Source organism: Anopheles funestus, chromosome 2RL, assembly GCF_943734845.2.
Source record: "Anopheles funestus chromosome 2RL, idAnoFuneDA-416_04, whole genome shotgun sequence".
Lineage (NCBI taxonomy): Eukaryota > Metazoa > Arthropoda > Insecta > Diptera > Culicidae > Anopheles > Anopheles funestus.
This window is the reverse complement of record NC_064598.1, coordinates 23,543,888-23,564,575: the sequence shown is the minus strand read 5'-3', so window position 1 is coordinate 23,564,575 and position 20,688 is coordinate 23,543,888. Positions and strand designations below refer to the sequence as shown.

Below are 20,688 nucleotides of genomic sequence, written 5' to 3'. Positions count from 1 at the left end.
CTCACCGAATGCGTTTTCGTACCGTTCTCTCTCTCATCGTACTCTCTCTCGCGCGCGCGATTGTGCAATTTGGTGTTCAAAGCATTGGAAAAGCTTTTTTCCCAATTTTTCCAACGCTCGTACCCGAAACGGAAAGAAAAAAAACGAAGCAAAAAAAAAAGACACGAACCCTTGGTTCGGTTTTCCGCGCCAACAGCCGAACTTTGACAGTTCACTGTTCGGTTGTCGGTTGCATTCGAAGCCAGGAAATCGTCACCGTTCGGCTAACGTTCGCCGTCCGTTCGGCTTTGGTTTTGTGCCCGATGGCAGGTGCTCTAGTTTTGTCCGAACCGTACACCGTACCGGATCCGTTTTGACGTTTTCGCGACCAGACGCAAAATTACACTGCGTAAGCGATACGCAACGAAAGTCGCTAAGTCGTGCGGGTTTTTAGCGTTAAAGCCCCGCCGGATTGTGCCAGTCACGGCACGGTGTAAGAGTTTTTCCATCATTATTTCTAGCCGGATTAGTGGACGAGCGGAAAACGAAAATAAAAAAAAAGGTGAAGAAAACCGAAAGCCAACAAACTAATGGCCTTCCTGTGCGTTATGGTTGTTATGTGAGCTGTGGCCTAGTACCGGTTACCGATTACGGGTATAGGCGTACAGCAAAAGCTGAGTAGTGTCATTGTGTTTTGTGTGTCTCTTACCCCCAAAAAACCCATCCCAGGGTGTACTGACCATCTTTTTTTATTTTTATTTGCTGTTGCTGGTTTTGTAGTTCTGCAAAGGGAAAAACCTGTTTTACCTTCACGTGGCCTGAACGAACGAGTTAAACGGGTGTTAGCTAGTGATTGTGTCGCCACCAAACGGGGAAAATGCGTGTGTAGCGTGCGTGTGAAGTTGTGTGGGTCTTCATATAGCACAGACGGTGCGCTAGTGTTGTGCTCTGAAGGAAAGTAAAGCTTGTGGTGACCGGAAGTGTGCCCGGGAAATTAGTCATCGCCACGTTCCGATTTGGCCAAAATACCATAACAAAGCTCAATTAGCGCAGTCACGGATTAAGGGCAGCAGAAGTTTAGTAGCGTGTGAACGAACCCGTCGCTTGTATGTGTGTATGTGTGTGTGGGTGGGTGAAGCGGAAGGAAGGAAAGGGCTGTGTATGTGTGCCGCAGGTCATGTATGTTTATTTGTTCCGTGATCGGAATGCCGAAGACGTAGAGAACGTGCCTGTAGTTACGCTTGCCTTGGGGTGATGGAAAATTTGTAAGAAAATGGTATAAGAAGGGATTTACGATTTTTGGATTCCAATACGTGCTGTACTCAGGATGTGTATTAATATTTTTGTTACATTATAGAAATTAAATTTAGCTCTATAAATACAAGTTAAAACATTTTTCCAATAAACGAATTTGAAGTGGTCTTTGGCATTTTGTTTTCTGAAAATGTTTGCTTAATTTTACGCAAAACTGCTCCAATCATCCTCTCCTGTGTACAGCTTAAGCACGAAGCTCAGCAAACTCGTGATACGGGAAGGATTAAGAATTGTTTCGCAAGTACTTGCAAAATCTTTCCCAAACCCGAAAAAAAAATCCCCCCGTCCACAAATGTCAAAAACAGGCCCCACCAGGCTAGGCAATGAATAATGTCAGTTTAAATGTTGCACCATCCAGCGGACGGAAGCAGCAACAACGTACCACCAACGCACGGCAAGGCGCACCGCACCGCATCGATCGCGCAATGCTCTGAGGTCATGTTCCGGCGACACGGCAACGGAGCATTTGCCCGTGAGTGAAACCTTTTAGCTGTGAGTTACTTCTGTTCCATCCTATTTAACTTATCGTTTTGGCCCTGTCACCGGCTAGACAAACGGTGCGTACACAAGACCAAGGACGGAGCAACAAGACACGACCTGCAAAAAGGCATTCGAGCAGACGGTGCTCAGCGCGAGGTTGGAAAATGTTGCAAAATAAAACATGTTCCTTTACGGGATGGGTGGGAAAAAATGTGGGTGGTTTACTGCACGATGGTTGAGATTCTAAGCTTACCATTTTTCCAACTTTTTTTCTGTTGGTCTGTTCACATTTTTGCGTTTCGAGGTAAAAACCAAAACCCAAGCTAATGTACACAAGCTGTCACAAAACTCAATGTAAGCTTGTCACAAATCATCTTTTCGCTCCTTTTTTTGCGAGGACATTTATTTTTATTTTGTTGGTTTCACCTAAAGCAGTTTGGATAGTATCTTTAAAAAAGCGCGAGTACGAGAATGAATTTCCACACCTGAAAATTAAAGAAACAAAACCAAACACCCAACTATCGTGCACGCGACGCGTACGCAATGCACAAAACCACGCAAACCACCCCGGGGGCATCATTTAAATCGTTCCAGCCGTTGATCGGACGGTTTTCCTTTGCCAACTGAAACCGTGGTGAAACAGGTGAATTAATAGTCTCCTTAAGCCGAATCGCCCATTTGTGCTACCGTGTGGCGAGGAAAAAAAATCCCCAAACGAAAATAAAAACAGAAGAACCAAGCAACAACAACAAAAAAACACAGTCTACCGGACATGAGCACCTTTTCGAAACGGTCGAGGCTAAATTATCCGCTTGTTCACGCGGCAACACCACCACCAGAAGTCCAACGGACCTGGGAGCCCCGTTCGAACGCACATAAAATGCCTAATATACTGTGGGACCGGGCAAAACCCCGGTAAGAAGCAACCTTTTGTTGTTGTTTTTCTTTTTCTTAGTTTTGTTTTCTGTTCTAATGTGGGAAATTTCGTGTTCATTTTCACTTGGTTTATTTGCTTCATGTTTCGTGTTTCTTTCACGGGCCGGATTTTTTTTTTGCTTTTACGTTTGCTTTTGCGCGAATGCTGAAAGAAAAATCAATTTTTGGCACGGAAAAACATGACATGGTTTGCGAATGAGAGAACACAACAAATAGAAATAAGTGGGAAAGAGAACGCTCGCTCGCGCGCGTGTGTGTGTGGTAGAAAACCTTCCAAATCAAGATACAAAAACATGAACGCAGTGAGCGGTGAAAAGCGGTTTTTGGGTTTTCCTGTCCCCGTCACCCAATATCCTCGGTCGGTCGGAAATGTGCACCCTCCTCTAGCAAAAAAAAAATCCAACACTGCACACGGTAAGAAGTGGAATACTCCAAATGCGAAGAAAAATGCTAGAGTAAAATGCTCACAGCAGGAACAAAATGGGCTCCAATACTGACAGAACAGCAGCAGCAACAACAACAAACAGCAAAATAGCACGAAGGAAAAACAAAACACGGTGACTATGCGACCCACTCACTTGAAACCATGGCACGCTTTGATGTTGTTTTTAATTAACGCGCTTTTCCGGTCCTTTCAACGGTTTCTCCATAACAGTCACCGACATTGAGTTTCCATCGCCGTCCAACGACCGCTTGACCGGCAGAAACAAATGTGCCATTCGTTTTGCGTTTCGTTTTTGTTTCCTTTAATTTTCCTTTTCTCTCTTTCTCTCTCGTTCCCTTTGAAATAAAAAAAAACAACGATCCGACGGGTTTTAACCACGAATAAAGTTCCACGCTCACTCACCAATTGACCGTGGTCGTCGCCATGAAGGGATGATTAGTGTGCCGCTAACGGTGCAGATTGGCGATACGCGATTTACGGTGTTATTTCCCACAAAACGTACTATTTTATAAACTGATATGCGCCCGTTCCTACCGTGCCGGGGTCCTTTTGCGAGAGAGTGTGTGTGTGGGCTTGTGAGGTGTTTTGTGGCCCAAGCAATACATGGAACCTTCAATTCTCAACCACGACCGGATCTCGACCGAGCCGAGACCGAGATGTGTCCAGCCCTTGCACCCTGCGCGCACATAATTACGGATCAAGGGCGGAAGGTTCATTAGTGAACCGCACTTCATCGTCACCGGCTGCTGTTTCGTCGAGCCGGGAAATGAAGAAAACGGCAGCATTGACCGGGTGTGACGTTGCATCAGGGTGCTGGGTAATTTGGCGTCGCATTGCGGGAAGAATCGTACTTCCCGGTGGCTATAATTCATGATGCCATTAGTCCAAGTGAGTGTATGTGAGTGGAGGGTTTTTGTTTTTCCTCGTTTCATCCTATCTTCGCTTCGGTTTGATTGAGATATTACCCAAGGTGGTAGTTATTGAAGAACTCCGCTCAACACGTAGCACATGATGAGTATGGACTTGGACTACAGGCGGAAAGAAAACACAAACCGTACGATCGAGCAGCGTGTTAGTCACATAAATTGTTTGATAATCTAATGAGAAAAATTACGGTAATTTGTCTTTACTTTGCTTTATTGGGAAAAATATCGTTATTACGAACAGGAAAAAGGAAGCGAAAGGCAATTAATTGTTGTTCTAACTAATATATAATATATTTGATAAGATATTTGATAAGAAATCAAGTCCCAGGGATTATTATTCAAGTATAAATATTAATAAAAAATTACTATTTTAAGATATTGCTTTAAGACATTATATTTATAATTGTTAAACTTAATTACAGTTCGTAAAATATCTTCAGATTACGACAACAACATGACAATAACAAAAAAAACCTTGTTTTCGATTAAATATGTTTGTTTTTAAACTTTTTGATTAAGATTATAGGACCCAACCAAACAACTAACAAGGTTCTCGATAGAGGAACACATTGCGACAATATTTTGGTAATAATATTTTTCTGTCATAATGCTTAAACCTGTTACATAAAATGTGCATTTAAATCGCTAAAAAATCACTCACAACGTATGCAAAATTAAAGCAAAATAAGAAGATATTTGTGATGTTACTTATCTGATCTTGAGCTACCAGAGAAGTCTTCCAAAACTCCTCACGGATGGACGCTGTCAACTTCCAATCCTTTATCCCAACTTTCCTGGTAGACATATCAATGCTTCTGCACATTTGGCCGACCTAAAAGGACTTTACGGATTGAGTTGTCCTGAGTCATTCTAGTGACATAGCTAGACCAACGGAGCATGGGAGTCTAATTCACTGTACGATAGTCAATTTGTTGAGGGAATGTAAATATCTTTTCTTTTTTTTATCATTTTTATCATATTTTTTTCAGCTCTGTTCTAAAGAATATTTTTAAATTATCAATTATATTTTATTTTCTTCTCGAAGATGAAGCAAGCAGTCTTACCGTCATGGCATGGACTGTATAATTTCCAAACCACCAGTAATGTTACTGTAATTGATGGCCACTTGCTAAACACTTAGGTGACAGAAATTACAAACATTTTACCACAACTGTATGCACTCGCTAACCTACTCCACAAGCACTGTAAGTTGTCCCATTGTTAAAACGGAAGCGACCATCATTAAGATCGTTTTTACGCGATTGTATCGCCAAGCCGGTAAAGCCGGCTTGTACCATCGCCTATGCCACTGTCCATCTCAATTATGCTAAGGTCAAAACGGAAAAGCAACGAATAGCAAACCGGTGGAACCTGGGATTTCTTTTTTTGTTGTTGTGACAGCAGACAGACAAACAGAAACACTTGGCAGCGCACAGACATTCGATAGCACAGTCCGAGAGGTGATTTTTTTCTTTTGTGACCAAATGTTTATTATTCTTGTACCCATTTGGCTGTTTGTGTGCGTCATTTCTATTCGCCTAATAGGGGGGTGGAAAACTCGCTATACCCAGCCAACGGTTGTGGCAGTTAAGCCTGAACATTCCAGGCACCCAGATGGAACAGATGATAAAGGAAGAGGAACGAGTCACCCGAGTGTGGTTGGGATACAATTTACAACGCTTGACACCCCGCCAAACTTCCATCACGATAGCTAAAGCCCGGACTTTGCTCAATGCTGGCAAGTTAATTTGTCACACAAAAAGGGTCAAAAGGTGTATCAACTGTGTTTTTGTGGAGGGATGAAACCATACCTTCCTTCTTAGTTTTCCTTCATTTTACACTTCAACTCACAGTGTGGCACGAAGGAAAATGGTATGCGTAAGTCATCAACGGTAGTCATCTTCTCCGTGCGGTTGCGGCGTAATGGCAACTGCTCTGACTGAGTTAATCGCCCGAGCACCGAAACCCTTGTACACGTCAAACGATTGTTTGGCCCCGTAAATGGTCGGACACCACTGTTTCTAGGACTGGCGTTTAAATAGCTTCTGTCAGCAACTAGCCGAACCGTAATCGTTTCCCAAAACAGATCCTGAAATAACATTACCACCCGCAACAAACGGGACATTATTGCCCTATGTGGGGCAATGGAGGCGCCTGGTGGTTCAATAGTTCACATCATACTTTCACCTTTTCATATCACACTGGTGATGGGTTGCGACAATGGGAAACACATTGTCTCGACAACAGTGGCTCCAGTTGGCACTTAATACCATTTGGATGGACAGACTGGTGGGCGTAGAAAATGCTAGAAGCCGGATAGAATCCACCTCTCCTTTCGCACTACCACAATGCAAAGAGGAACTAGGATTATATGTTTAATTTCCCATCGCATCACACACCTTGGAACCGTAACTGAATGTGGTGCAGCTTTGATTGTGTCAGTGCGCCAAACCATAGTTTCGGATGGTGCTCATCAGGTAGAAAATGAGAAATGGGTAATTATTTACTGACAGCTATGGTTCGACCCATACCCTAACGGTGACAAAATGGGAAATGGTCGGGATGACTTATACCGGTTATGTTTACATACAGTCAACGCATTAAGATAGCAAAGTGTTGGAATGTACTCACACACACATACATACCGAATGGCATGGCAACTGGTTTACGTGTGGCACTTAATTTGCATGCGAAAAAGACCTTAACACGTGTGAACCAACGAGGGAAATAATGAGATCCCGTAATCTAGTCATTTGAATGGAAAACAGCTACAGAGTTTTGGATGTAAGTTGAATTACGACCAGAAGAAAAATAAAACGACCAAGTGAATGAATAACTTTTGTTTTTATGCGGGAAAATTACTTTGAGGTTGTTGCATGATAAGAGGTTGCGTTTGTTGGTCAGAACTGACCTTTAGCGATTGAGGAGGATGTTTTTTACGAAATATAATTGAAAATCATTATCACCTATTGTCGTATTTCGATGAATGTTAATTAAGCAATCATTTTTAATGGTGTATTTAGTTTTATTTTTTTCTGAAGTGTTAAAGTGTGATTATTTAATCAATTGCTTATAAATACTGCTATTGAGAATTTAGTTCTAGCATTTTGTTAAAAAAAAGTTTAACAATTAATAAAATTTAAGGCATTTATTATTTGTTTATATATCACTACAACAATAGCAGACAACAAAAAGCTTCCGGAAAAAATGCTACAAAAAAGTTCATTCTCATGGAAAGCGCATAAGTTTGATACAGGCACAAAAAAAATCATTGAATATCACCTGCGCGTTTGAAAGCAGTTTAATATTCTGTTAAGTTTCCATTCTTACTTTTTTTTGCTATCAAATATGTGTTTTTGCCATCGGTGACGATAACCGACGATGCCTGTTATTACCATTTTCTTATCCTTAGGGTGCGCAATGATTCCGATTTTACTTTTTTTTTCTTGTCCCATCTCTTCACAAGAGCCCTTCCTATCCCTTCGTCACGTTTTGCTAACGATTGTTTGCCCACCGAACATCCATGCCAGTACGGGCACATGAATGAGTATGTGGGGGGGAACAAAAAATCTGATTCGAATGCGAAATTTACATCGAATTCAAGTGTCTCATTTATGCAAACTTACACACTTGTTACTGATACGATTTTTCACTTTACCCTCGGGCGAAAACGCGCCACCGCGCCACCATGTTTGCCCATCCATGTTTTCAATGGCACGTTGGCGCCTGCTTAACACATTGTTGTCACCATTCCCTCAAGAGGGCTCAAGTATGCTCCACTTTCGTCCCTTTCGTACGAAACCTTCGAAGCCGAAGCAAAGAAAGACATACTCTTACGCTGAGGACAAACAAAAAATCGATGCAGGAAATCGTGCCCCTAGTAGAAGCTGCTTACAATCTTACCGCACCGCAGCATATTGCCAATGCTCGAGCACGACCGTGGGAAATGGAGTGTGAAGCGAGAAAGAAAGTGCCGGTGAAGCGAGTAGAAACGTCGAGTAGAAAAGAATCCGATTCAATCTTACCGTGAGTGAATCGACAACGTGGCTGAGAGAAGGGGGCACAGGTGGACAGGGTTGATTGTAAATTCTGGTCGCGTATCTGCTCGATGCAAGGAACGGAATGTGGTGTGTAGAAGGAAAAGGGACTCTGCCAGCACCATACACGTGACGTAAGCGCACTGAGGTCGGATCTTCAAAGCCGTCCGTCGGTAGTGAGTCAGGCAGTTCGGGGCAGGACATGACTGCATCTCGACTGTTATTGAATCAAACCCGTACACGGAACCAGGCCTGTGTCGGTGCAGGCACCACCACGATCGACACTTGGTCGAATTGGTACTGCCGCAGAGCGAACGATGGTAAGATGTGACTTGGAAAACTCTTCTCACCGTGCACATTTCAATTTCAACTACCTGCCTTACCAACTTTCCATTCCCACATCCCGTCGTATGCGGCTTTTTCTCTCTGTGCATCGGTTTCTTTCTCCGTCCGACGGTTAAATGTAGCTCGGGGGTTGTGCTAAAATAAGACCCTGTCATGATGTGCTGCGGAAAAAATATGTCTTTAAAACTGTAGTCGTTGCATCATTTAAGATTAGTGGCTGTCACTCAGGGGTGATAAAAGGGTTGCACTTCAAGTGACTGGAAGAGACGAATACTTTGGCAACGAATTAAAATTTAATCTTTGTAGTTGACATTTAAAAAAAATTGTCTTTAAATTGTTTATCGTAACAATAATTATAATTAAATATATTATTATACAATGCAAAGTTTACCACATGATAATATATAATTTATAGATCATAGTTTAAAGGAAGGCGTACAGCCAAACAAACGTTAAAAACAATATTCCCAAAACATAACAATAGACTTTTCTAAAGGATGTTCATGAGAGCGTTGTTTCCCACAGACATTTCGTCAACAACCATTAGAATTAAAAAGATTCAATATTTAATGGAAGAAGAAGAATTTTCTGATTTTCTGTGAAATTCAAAATGGCGTATGTTTACAGCAGAAAAGGCTAAATCCATTAGAAAAAAACATGTTTAATATGGCACCATTCTGTTACAAATTTATGATAATAATAGCAAGTAAATTGGATCAGTCGGTTGAAGAAATTATGAGCATTGCTTTTCAAAATGGCGTATAAATGGCATTAAGCTTAAAGGTTTTATCTTTAACTTCTGATTTTATTGGTAATTTAACTTATATTAGATAATCTAAAAACTTTATGTTTCAAGAAAGGGATACAAAAATATCTCTAAAGCTCTGAACTTGCTAACAAAATCTAATCGGCCGAATTGGAAAGTCAAGTCAAATATTGTTTGCCACCACGATAGAAAATGATCATCATTCCATCAAAACTGATCTCCTTTGAACGTTTTACTGTAAAATAGCGTAACATTTATGTTAATTCAATTTGCCATCGAAACTTCACAAGTTAAAAAAACATCCAATTAAAACGTAATAACGTTTTGAAAAAACATTACCAACTATTACAAACACATTTGGAAAAAAAAGTGAAACCCTTCCATTATACACCGATTCATTCCGGTTGTAACTTTTCCTCACTACGACTCGAATAGATGTGCACAAGTCACAGTGACGGAAAACTTTCCTGCATGCCTGAACCATTAAAATGTTCTATTTATTTTCCTGAAAGCTCAGCAATAAGTTTTGCAAAGTTTTCCGAAAAAAACATCCGACCCTGACCGCCATCCGCCAACTTAGCATTTCCAAACCACTATATAGCAGCAGTCTATAATTTCGTTTACGTCCGGCTTTTTTTTTTTGCTCGTTCGTTCAGTTTCGATAATGATGTTGCGATCCGTACCAAACGACTTCACCGATCCCTAACTCAATCCAAAAAGGGCCACACACACACACACACACCCACTCACGGGTGGAAGAGTTAGAAAGTTCGAACAGTGCCTGGTTGTGGTGGAATATAATCGTCCGTTTCCGGGGTTTCGTTTTAAAGCATGTCTCTTTGGCCTTTTATCTACCCACAGTCACCTAGCAATGGGATGGGTAGAAAACCCCAAACAACGAGGATAATCGATAGATTATTGACTTAAATGGAAAATAATGGAAAAGTTTCAATCGATTGCTCGTTCGGCCCTGGCAAACCGGACTTGAGCCATCGGTCGTGGTTTCACTAGCTAGTTCTACTAATTGGACTATAACTCACCGACACTCGGTACGTTTTTGGGTTGATTGGTGATCAGGCGATCGGGGATCAGTGGGGGGCGTTTCTGTTGTTTTGTTTTTATGCACTGCTTCGTATCGCCAATTATTAATGGTCTTCAATCCATTGATAGTTGAAACGGGTAGAACGGGCTTAGTATAATGCCAATTTAGAGCAAAGCGAATCCACAATAGTGGAACATAAAACACTGTTCGAGGGATGAACTACCAAATCAAATCAATCGCACAGAAATGTCACTGACAGGTTTAAACATTTTACAGCGACTCCACCCAAAAGGAGCAAGCAAAAAACTTTTCACGATACGCTTCACTAATGGGTCAACCCCCCCGAAAATCCCTTCGGTTGGTCGTGAACTTTCGTTGCATATCGGTAGAAAGCGATTGAACCGAACCGGCAGCAAACGTTCGGCACCATTATCAAGGGTATTCGTAATGAATTAATGAACAGGTTCGCTATTTCGTTGCCGCTTCGGCCCAGCGGAGGTCAGTGTTGCGTGGAAAGGATAATGGAAACATTCTTAAGAGGCTTTCACATCTCTTCAACCTTTCTGCTGCTAAGCATTCCGTCTTCGTCTCGTACATGCGCGAGGCTTCCACCCGGTGGACAAATACAGAGCAGAGCCAGACATGCTTTTTACGTTGTTACAGATTACTGACAACCACTTCAGAGCATTCGGCCCAAAAGTGTACCAGCGTTGGGTTCGATTTTGGGATCGTCATCCAGTACCGGACAACCAGCATGAAGCTGTTCGCCTGAGAAGTATGCGAAAGTCGACCACGGTTTCGAGTGTGTTCGGATGTTCCTTTTTTTGCTGTACTACTCCAAACACAAACACAACCACACCTGAACCATTTTCTAGTTTTGCTTTACTTTTTTGCTTCGGTTTTTTTTTCATTATCCCACTGCAGTAAAGAAGAACGAGCAGCAAACTTAAAGTGCACCTAAGCTGAAAAGTCTCTCCCGTTGGCAAAAGTTCAGGGACGGACGGAACGCTGGCACTGGCAAGTGGCTGGAACAAATTATTAATGAGCAAAAAAAAAGGGCAAAGGGATTACTTGGCAATGCTCAATTAATTTCTGGAAAATTTAAATGCTTGAGTGCTCTTAAACTCGATATAGTTACCCATCCTGCATCTACGGGTTACCATTTGCACCATCAAATCACCAGACAAAGATCGAGTTTTATCGAGGAGTTGCCTTTCGACTTGCTCGAAAGGTCTTGCTTGTAGCATCGGCAATAGGGGCCACTCCTTTTTTTTGCCAGCCATCTTCAATCAATTAAGCACACATTTACGCTCTTGGAAGGTTGGTTTGTGATCGGTTTAAGGTATAACGGAGGTTCAGTTCTTTGTGTATGGGAACTTTTTTTTCTTTTTGCTCTATAAAATTACACTTCTATATGAAAAAAAACATAAACTGCTCGCGTTGCACAGTTTAAGGGTAGATTGAGGTAAACGTTAAACCGACTACCGATGATCAAAGTGTTTGTCCTTGCGAGTGAAACAAGATACTTTGTCGTAGGAAGCAAGCTGCTTTACTTCAGCCACAAATACACGATATCACGTGCTGTTCGTTAATGATATCGGGAGAAAATTAAGGAAAATTAATGATGCCACCTTCTTATGATACAACAGCAATATTTAATGATTTGAATGAAATTCTACACATCCAAACATTTGATACTGTCCAGTTATTACGGGGCAGCTTTTTTGATTCATAGTACTCACGAAGAAAAATCTCTTCTTTCAGTGCAATTAAAAAAAACATCTTTATTTCCATCAAACAACTTTGACAAGAACTGTTTCTTTTCCTCGTACATGAAGGTGCAATTTTCCTACCTAACCCCATTAATAATTACGTAAAGTATAAAGTTTACCATCTCAGCGCCGTAAACTGATAGCCAATTACGGTGCGACTTTTATGGGCAGCAAAGTTTTCAATCAGTCCGAAAAAAAATTGCACAAAACTTTACATTTCCTGGCGAGTTTTTTTTTCGTTTCCATTCAAATTACCGGAACTTGATAAAACTTGCTATAATAAAACCATGATAACTGAGCTCATAAATCCATCATGATGCTACCTTAGAGTATTGATCGCACAACTGATAGAGCAGGGTGTAGCGTTGAAGATTATTTAATCGAATCGAAAAATGCTATTAATTTGCAAGTGGAAGTAACGAAGCGATGCCACACGCGTTAACATTAATCAGCACCTCAGCCGACGGATCAATCGGCATTAAAGCGTGGCCATGTTTACCTTTTGACAGTATCTTCTTAGCTGGTATTATTACACCTTACCACACACACACACACACACACACACACAAAACAATTCGACCATCGCGTTCTGCAAAGGGATTAGCTGGGGAAGGTGTTTTCCTGCTTCATTCCCGCTTACTGCTTTTGTTGTCACAATGCCCGAGGTAATTTTGAGGTGAGCCTTTGGTACACTTACTCACACACACATACACTAGCCCGAGGAACCATACATATAGCACACAATTGTGCCGTATGATGTCCTTTTTTATAACCTCAAGAGAAACCATAGGGCTTAGCTCGTTTCTTCAACGATCTGTGATTCACACTATATAACAAGAAGAAAGTAAATCCCGTGATACTTGGAACTCTGGCACGTAACGGTGTGTGTGTGTGTGCTGGTAAACATTTACTCCATTTTTGCTGCACTCCAGTCTCCTATTATGGCCAGTCTTTTCCTCCCTCGTTTTAACTCCCGATGCAGCTGGAGATGGTTAGCGTCTTGAGACTGAAGTTGCCTTCCGGTGCGTCTGCATCAGGCACGTTTAATGGGAAAACTTGTAGCGTGCGCAGAAAACAGGGCAAACCTTTCAACCGGACCAGTTCACACTAAAGATTACACGGAATGAGGGGATACACTATGGTCGATGGGAGTCTCTACAGCTGTAGTAATTTTTGAGATGTTTCTTTCGAGCTGAGTATGATAAATTTCTTATTAGTTAGAGTATGATTGAACTTATGGAGGGAATTGTTATTCTTGTTACAAAATTGAAGAAAGAATAATACTTTTCAGTATCAAATTTATCTTCAACGAGCTTAAAATAGTTAACAAGTTTTTTTCCCAGAATTTATGATCCTTATATTTAATTACAATAAGAAACCTACAACAAAATTACTTTAAAAACTTGTTTGTACACATCTCACTTCAAGTTAAGTATTCTTGATCGTTGCTTTTCTTTAAAATCCCTCGTTAGAAATCGCACAGTACATCAAGTGAATAAACTTTTGCTCAACATAAACTCGTACAGTCGGGCATTCAACAAGCATTTTGTTCGCCTTCAAACGAATCCCTCACTGTGCAAATGCAGTAACAGCGGTGGACTCAAACCAAAAAAATATATAACGAGCGGGTGAAGCGATAAAGAAAAGTGGGAAATAGCTTTAACCTCATTCACTTCCGACGGCATGGGATGGCAACGGTGATGATGATGATGATGGTGGTCGTCCAATGGGTGCTCCATTTGAACTTCTTTGCCATTTTCCTTAGCCCAACAGTGTAGAGTAGTAGTGTGTCGATAGTGCGAGAACGGGCTGTTGTTTTTCTTTGCGCAAAACGCTTTACAAATCGGGTTTTGCTTCGAAACAGATGGACACGAAGGGAAAGAGTCCTAGAACGAAAGAGAGAGAGAGAAAGATAGGAATAGTGTTCTGTTAGGAAAATGCTGATACAAACCGAGCAAGTGCAGCAAAAAAGTAGCCCAAGGAAATCTTTCAATATGTAACATCATCATCCCATAAAGCTATCATGAAGATAAGTAGTATTTCAACATCCGCTTCGGTGCGACTCGTCCGCCTGGTTTTTCCGTTGGTGGAAAGGTGTTTGAGTTTCGGGGTACGGTGGACTAATTACTTTTGCAGGTATGTTTTCCAACATCTGTAATCTGTGCCCTGCTACATTAGCTTATGCTTATAGCATGTTGTAACAAGCGTCATTACACAGCGTTATGATCTTTTCATCGGGGTTGAGCTTTGTTCCTATTAGTAGGAAATTTTTAATGATTCTCTAACAGCTGCTGCAAAAAAACAAATCTTATTCTAGCAATATAAGGAACTTGCAGAATAAATGCTACCCTATCTTTTGTTCAACTCATCATCAAAACGAATCAATGCAAGAAATCATTGAACAAATTACCCTCGTGAGAATTGTCCGAAAATCGAAATCAAATGCTTTCACCTTAATTTTGCAGGTTTTGCTTCATGTATTGGTTTCACACTTTTTCACCACTTGCTCCTTTCGCTTCCATTTCGTACGCCATTTGTTTCGATATTATTTCGCCAACTTCTCGAGTTTGGCGTGAGCGTTTGCACGAGCAAGTTTTTGCTGCACTTTCTTTGGAGCTCGTTTATCGCTTGTGATGAAAAACTTAATCACACTCAAAGTACAGGCAGTTTTATTGGAGTGAAAGAATCATGTGCCAAAAAAAAACGAAGAAGAGAAGAAACGTTGGCCGCTGGAAGGGAAAATGTTCGTCTCTTATCGTTTCTCATTTTTTTAGGATGAAACTCTTTGGCACACCATGCAAAAACCATCATCCTAAATGAACTCAACTTAAGGCAAAGAACAAGTGGCTTGAATTGAGTTAATTCAGTACGCCTTTTGTTTTGGTACGGGAAATGAAAAATTCGTCAAAAATTCTCAACTAAGACAAAAACGCAAAATCTTCTCTGTGAAAGTTTTCTGCATAAGAAAGAAAGAAAAAACCTTCTTTTTTATTACCATTGCTCACAGCTGCTTAATTTAAGAGACAGATCCAGATAGATGGAACGGGATTTTAATAATGTTTAGTAGAAAACCGTTTAGCTTACGGGGTAATCGGATTGAATTTATCCTGCAGATATGTTGCTCTATAGCGCGTATCAAGCTTTTGTACGTAAGCTTGTTGTGTTAAGCAGATGTTCACACAGTTCTGTTTATTGTTGTGAACATGTGCGATTCAATGCAACTACACAAACAACGCAAATCGTTGGGTGTTGGGTGTGTTATACGTTATGAAACATCTTTGTTCACTTGTTTGCGCTTGAATAGTTTTAGCTAAAGCAGCTAAAACACACACACACACAATCTCGCTCTGTGTCTAAGCGAGTGAACAGTTTCCAACACCGACACCGAGGCTTTTACATGACGTTGAATCTTTGCTAGCTTTTGCCAGCTAGTCGTCTATGCCAGCCCATCACTACGCTAATCCTGTTTCATCAAAACACAAAACTTCCGTACCCGGAACCGTGCTTCGTTAGAGGGATTTATTGAGGAGCAGATGATATGAAAATCCCCTATCACTAGCTACAAAGGAGAGTGCTTGGCTTGGGTTTTATAAGCGGAACCAAACACACACACACAACAAAAAAATACCGACAGCACAGAAATATCTCACATAAATTCCAGATTCCGGAAGTTCCCAGTTTTTTTTTTTGGTTCCAAAGCACTAGATGTGCCCTGGGTGTTAGCATATGTGCTGACGAAACAATAACATTCCCCACCCGGTAGAAATACCTTTCGCCTCACTGAGTTTAGGATTTACTGGCGAACGGTTTGGTGAACTGGTTCTTGGGACTTTCGGATGTTGGTTATATCGGTCCAAAAAAACCCTGCTGCTTTTTTGTTCTTCGCCTGTTGAACATATGCGGCCGAAGCCCCGGAGTAGCATGGTAGAGCTAAACGAACATTCCAATGTTCGACACCGGAACGGAACGATGACAACCAGCAACTCCGGCGTCACTAGATACGATTACCAGCTACGACGTTCTAATCTAACCGGTTTCATTCACTCATCAATATACGGACCACCACACCAGCAGCAGAACTGCCTAAGCCGGACATCCCTATTAAGTGCATTCTTCTTGCATAATATTTATTCGGTTGGAAAACAGTTGTTCTGCCAAACTTGTGTCCTTGCCTAAGAATGTTTAAATGAACGAACCTCAATTTCCAGTTTCAATTGAAACGATTCGAACACAAGGACACCTTAACCAGCCAACATTGAAAATAGTGCATTAAGAATTTAAGGATTACTAGACTCTAAAACCCACAGTAATTCTGCAGGCAAAGTTTGGTAAAATGTGTTTAAATTTCATCAAAATGTTTAAAGCGAAAAATTAATAACCTTCACGTTAATTAAAATTTATTTTTCCTACACACAGATATGGCACGCGTATGATATGATCCTTTTTAAAGGATGTTCATCTCTATAAACAACCAAGTGCACCGTAGTGAGTGGAAAAAGAAGGAAAAAACATAAAAGTGATTTACAAAAAAAAATTGTGAACCAGAAAAGCGGAGTAAAATTGTTTGTAATGCCGAGCTGTGTAATTGTGTTCGGTGTGCTAGGCGAAACAATAATCACAGTGAGTGTGAAGGCGTAAAGATCAGCCCTACAAGTGTGTGGGCAAGTGTATACTCAGTGTGTATTCGCCTTGCCGCTTCTAAGCGGTATTGTGTGTTGCTGTGTAGGGCCTGTGTGTGAGTGTCTGTTTGTCGGCATGTCCTGGCACCGTGTCCTGGTACGTGGGAGCACTTCCTAAAGTGTTGCTGTTAGTGTGGGTACGCGCGTGTGCCTGTGTATGTGAGCGTATATTCATTTGGTGTATGTGTGTTTGTGCCACTGTTAAGCACGGGCGCTTAACGAGAGGGAAATGATGTTGAAACGTGATTATCTCCGGTTGATTCGTTGTGAGTTTTAAATAATCAGCTGAAACCGGTACCACCCATCAGCTTCACCCGAAACGTCACAAGCGAGTGAGAAAACAGCGGTGAAAATCTTCCCCAAAACCACCACCGTATACGCCGAGCAACCTCGGGAGCAGCCTTCCGAAACCGAGGTTTCCATCGTTGGTTTTTTTTTCCTTTCATTTTTGTTTGCCTCGCTTTTTCTTTCGGCACACGATGAGATCAACGCGAGCAGCAGCAGCAGCAGCAGCTAGTGGTATGCTGGTAGTAGTCATGCTGGTAATGCTGGCTAATCTCGCCCGTGCCCAGATCGACTGGGCTGAGGATGACGACGATCCAGGTAGGTGCAAACGTTAGAACACGAACGGAGCGTGGGGATTAACGAAATTCACCCCAAAAACGCGCTAACGCTAGAGTGAAGATTAAACGCTAGCCTTTGCCGTCGTGTGGCAAAAAGGGGGGGAAACACGCGGCAAAAGCTTACGATCTCATCATCCGCGGACGAGCTGTGATGAAACACGGCTAATTAGATAGCCAAAAAGAAGCTGAGGAAAGGGCGAAAAGCGATGTACGGCCCCTTTTAAAGCTTTTATGTGAGCAAGTAATAACCCGGCTAGGGTGATATCCCTTTAAAGCAATCTAATTTAAATTACGGCAAGTACGGAATTTGCTCCCCCAACATAGTGGGAGTGTGAGAAATATGTCTCGTTTGTTTTTTTGTTATTCGCTCGCGTGAAAATTAATCCTACATTCTTGTGCTTGTGGCAACAACAACAAAAAAACAACAATAATCCATTCCGATTAGGGTTCGGTGAGAAGAAATGTGCTTTGCAAAACATAAATGTTGGTGTGAATAATACCGACAAACTGACGCGTAGCACGAATGCCACTCAGGCGCGATTTAAATCAAACATTCCGCTTCCGAATGGACATGGACCGTTTCCAAACTGCAGTCACTGCACTAATTGAGTTATCGAAATGGAAACACTCAACTCCTGCTTGGTCTACGGATATGCCCATGTGCGAGTGCATCATTTAACAGTGCTAGGGCAAGGGACCTACCACACGCTTAGATACCAGCCGTCCAAGCATATTTGATTAATTCGCGCGTGTGAAAACCAACAGAAGGGACAGCGACAAACTTTAATGCGGCCGGTAGGCGATGTTTCACGAAACCCAAAATGGAGGCGCCTGGTGCCTGATGCATACATACAGATAAATAGCTTGCGAATAGGTGAATGCTTTTTTTGTGTGTGTGTGTTTTGTTTTATTTGCTCATAGCTAAAAGCCGACCACCTGAAATTTCTCTCCAAACCGATACGATCTAATAAATCGCAGCAGCGCTGCGAATCTCGAAATCACGTCGAATTTCTGCCAACACACACACACACGGCCACCGAACCGTGGCAAAATTCAACAAATCATGAACAAACAGCCATATATCTTACCTGATCCGATGCACTGCAGTATATCAGGCGTGTACACGGCACAAAAAGACGGGAGGTCAACATCTGTTTTCTGCGCCACCTCTAATGCCGCACGGCGCAGCATTCGGTAGGATTTTCCTTAACTGGGCTTCGGCACACACACCAAATTCTGCTTCATCGGAGCGGACAATTTGATTTAATATTTGCTGTTCGTTTTAACCTTTCACTTGATGCCCGGATTTGGTCCCGGTGCTGCTGCAGCCCATAACGACAGCATCAGCCCGTCAGCAGATTTCTGCAGACTGCATTTTATGGCAGGGCTATATTTGTGTTGAGTGCCGGGTGCAGCCCTGGAGTTGGTTGGAGGTGTAGCTGCTTCCACTGGAACGGGGTTGTGTTTGTGCAGCATTTTCGGGACGTTATTCGTACGGGGAGGCAAACAACAAAAAAAACCCTCTCTCCCCCGGCAAACTGAATCGTCGGTAACCTTTTGCACAATGAGAGAAAAAAATGGTGAAAAATTATCACAAAAAACGAAAGGAAAATAGTATAAACAGTTTTGTGTTTGTATGATATTTTTGGGGTGGTGTTGTGTAATTTATTTTATGTGTTTGATTTTTTATTTTTAAACTACTCTGAGTATATTTAATTAAACAATACAAATTCAAAATGTTTTGCTTTTATATAGCGTTATAAAACAATACTTCAATATAAGTAAAAATAAAAAAGTAAGTTCTACTTCCTGCTTTTCTAAAAGCTTTTTTTGTACCTGCAAAACTGTAACTGCAACAAATTTTGACATATTTCGCCATAAGTATCCTTTATTTTGCTAGCCAGATTTAATCAATTTCATTATTTTTTTAATTCAATAGTCTCACTTTTACGCATATATGGAAGTGTTCAGCTTAGAAATAAAGATTTTCAGATGTTGCATACTGTTAACATTTGATAATAATAATAATTCCCTGTATAAAGAGCGGATTTATTTCCTTGCAAACAGAGTATGAAGCTAATTAAAATTACGATTCAACTGAAATTGAATTGCTTACAATTTATAAATAGAGATTTGCAAACAACGCTATCAAAACGCAACTAACAAGCTTAACGGATTAATAACGCTCGTTCAATAAAACTCAACATGCGAGTAGCTATTTTCTAGGTATTTTGCGTTTAAGTAAAAAACAATAATAGCTTAGTTATAACATAGCAATTCAAGTTTAATCCATGGCCATAGGCCGCAGTTGAAGTAGTGAATAAAATGTAAAACATCCCCCAATAAACAATATTTTAGCTTTGGTATTCATGTTCAGGTTTAAACAAAGATAAAAAATATTTCATTATTTTATTAACAGAGACCATTAAAATGTACAAAAATGGCCTCATTTATAAGCCATTCTTCACACTGTGGCTGCAGTCTGTCGCACGGTCCAACGAACCTCCACAGTGAACCGTGTCCGAGCAACATAAAGACCGACGATCATTTCAATGCCCTTTTTTATCAATCGGTCTGTTTCGTTCCCTCGCTGACACGTTTCAATGCAAGAAAAAGCTGACGAATGCGATTATTCTGAGGACGCAACAATAATAACAAAAAAAAAAAACTTCCATATTTTTAGCGATCTCCTCAGAAATGAGTCTGGGGTACGTTTTTATATGGATGGTGCTTGGTTTTATCCTTCTCGACCTAGTTGATGGACATTTTTTTCGTTAATGTTGCAACCATCACGCTCCCCGCACACAATGCCACAGCGTTGGTGACGAGATCGTTGATAAAGATGCGCTGATAAGGTGTGTCCTTGTGAACGTGTATGTGTGCTTGTGATTTACGAAAGCTGCAGCGCAGGGATGAGAAAGTTTATCTAACGAAGCATCGACCGAACTCGGTAACGATGTGCTGCTAAAAGTATGGCCGGAAGTACGTAAATATTGCTGATGAAAATTGTTGCCACTCACGATGATGTGAGGTTTTCTTCTGATCTAATTTCTCTCTCTCTCTCTCTCTGTCTCTCTCTCACTCTCTCATTCTCTCTACCTCCCTCACATTCGAACGTGCTCCGCATGCTTGACAGAAGTTTTGTGTCCCGCTTTATACGACCTATCCGTTTGCTTTGGTAACGAATGAGCGGCACGACGCATTCCGCATTTTGCTACTGATGATCGATAAATGAATAACGAATCTTCCATGAGTAGCATCGTCACTGCCGATGGGAAATGTATGTTGCGGCTAGGTGGTACCACTGTACACTGCCATTCACAAACTTCGTCGAACGATTGCTC

General features: G+C 41.4%; 1 protein-coding gene across 2 annotated transcripts in view; it reads left to right on the top strand.

Annotated features, from left to right (window-relative positions):
- The first annotated feature begins 290 nt into the window (after window positions 1–290).
- The window catches only part of LOC125761396 (uncharacterized), a 128,611-nt gene continuing 108,213 nt past the window's right edge, over window positions 291–20,688 (top strand). The window contains exons 1-2 of one of the 2 annotated variants that reach the window (XM_049422483.1): window positions 291–472; window positions 16,459–17,324. In XM_049422483.1, coding sequence (XP_049278440.1) covers window positions 17,201–17,324 — 124 coding nt within the window. In that variant the 5' untranslated portion in view covers window positions 291–472; window positions 16,459–17,200. Of the gene's footprint in view, window positions 542–16,458; window positions 17,325–20,688 lie in introns of both variants that reach the window. The other variant, XM_049422482.1, reaches the window with a different exon arrangement.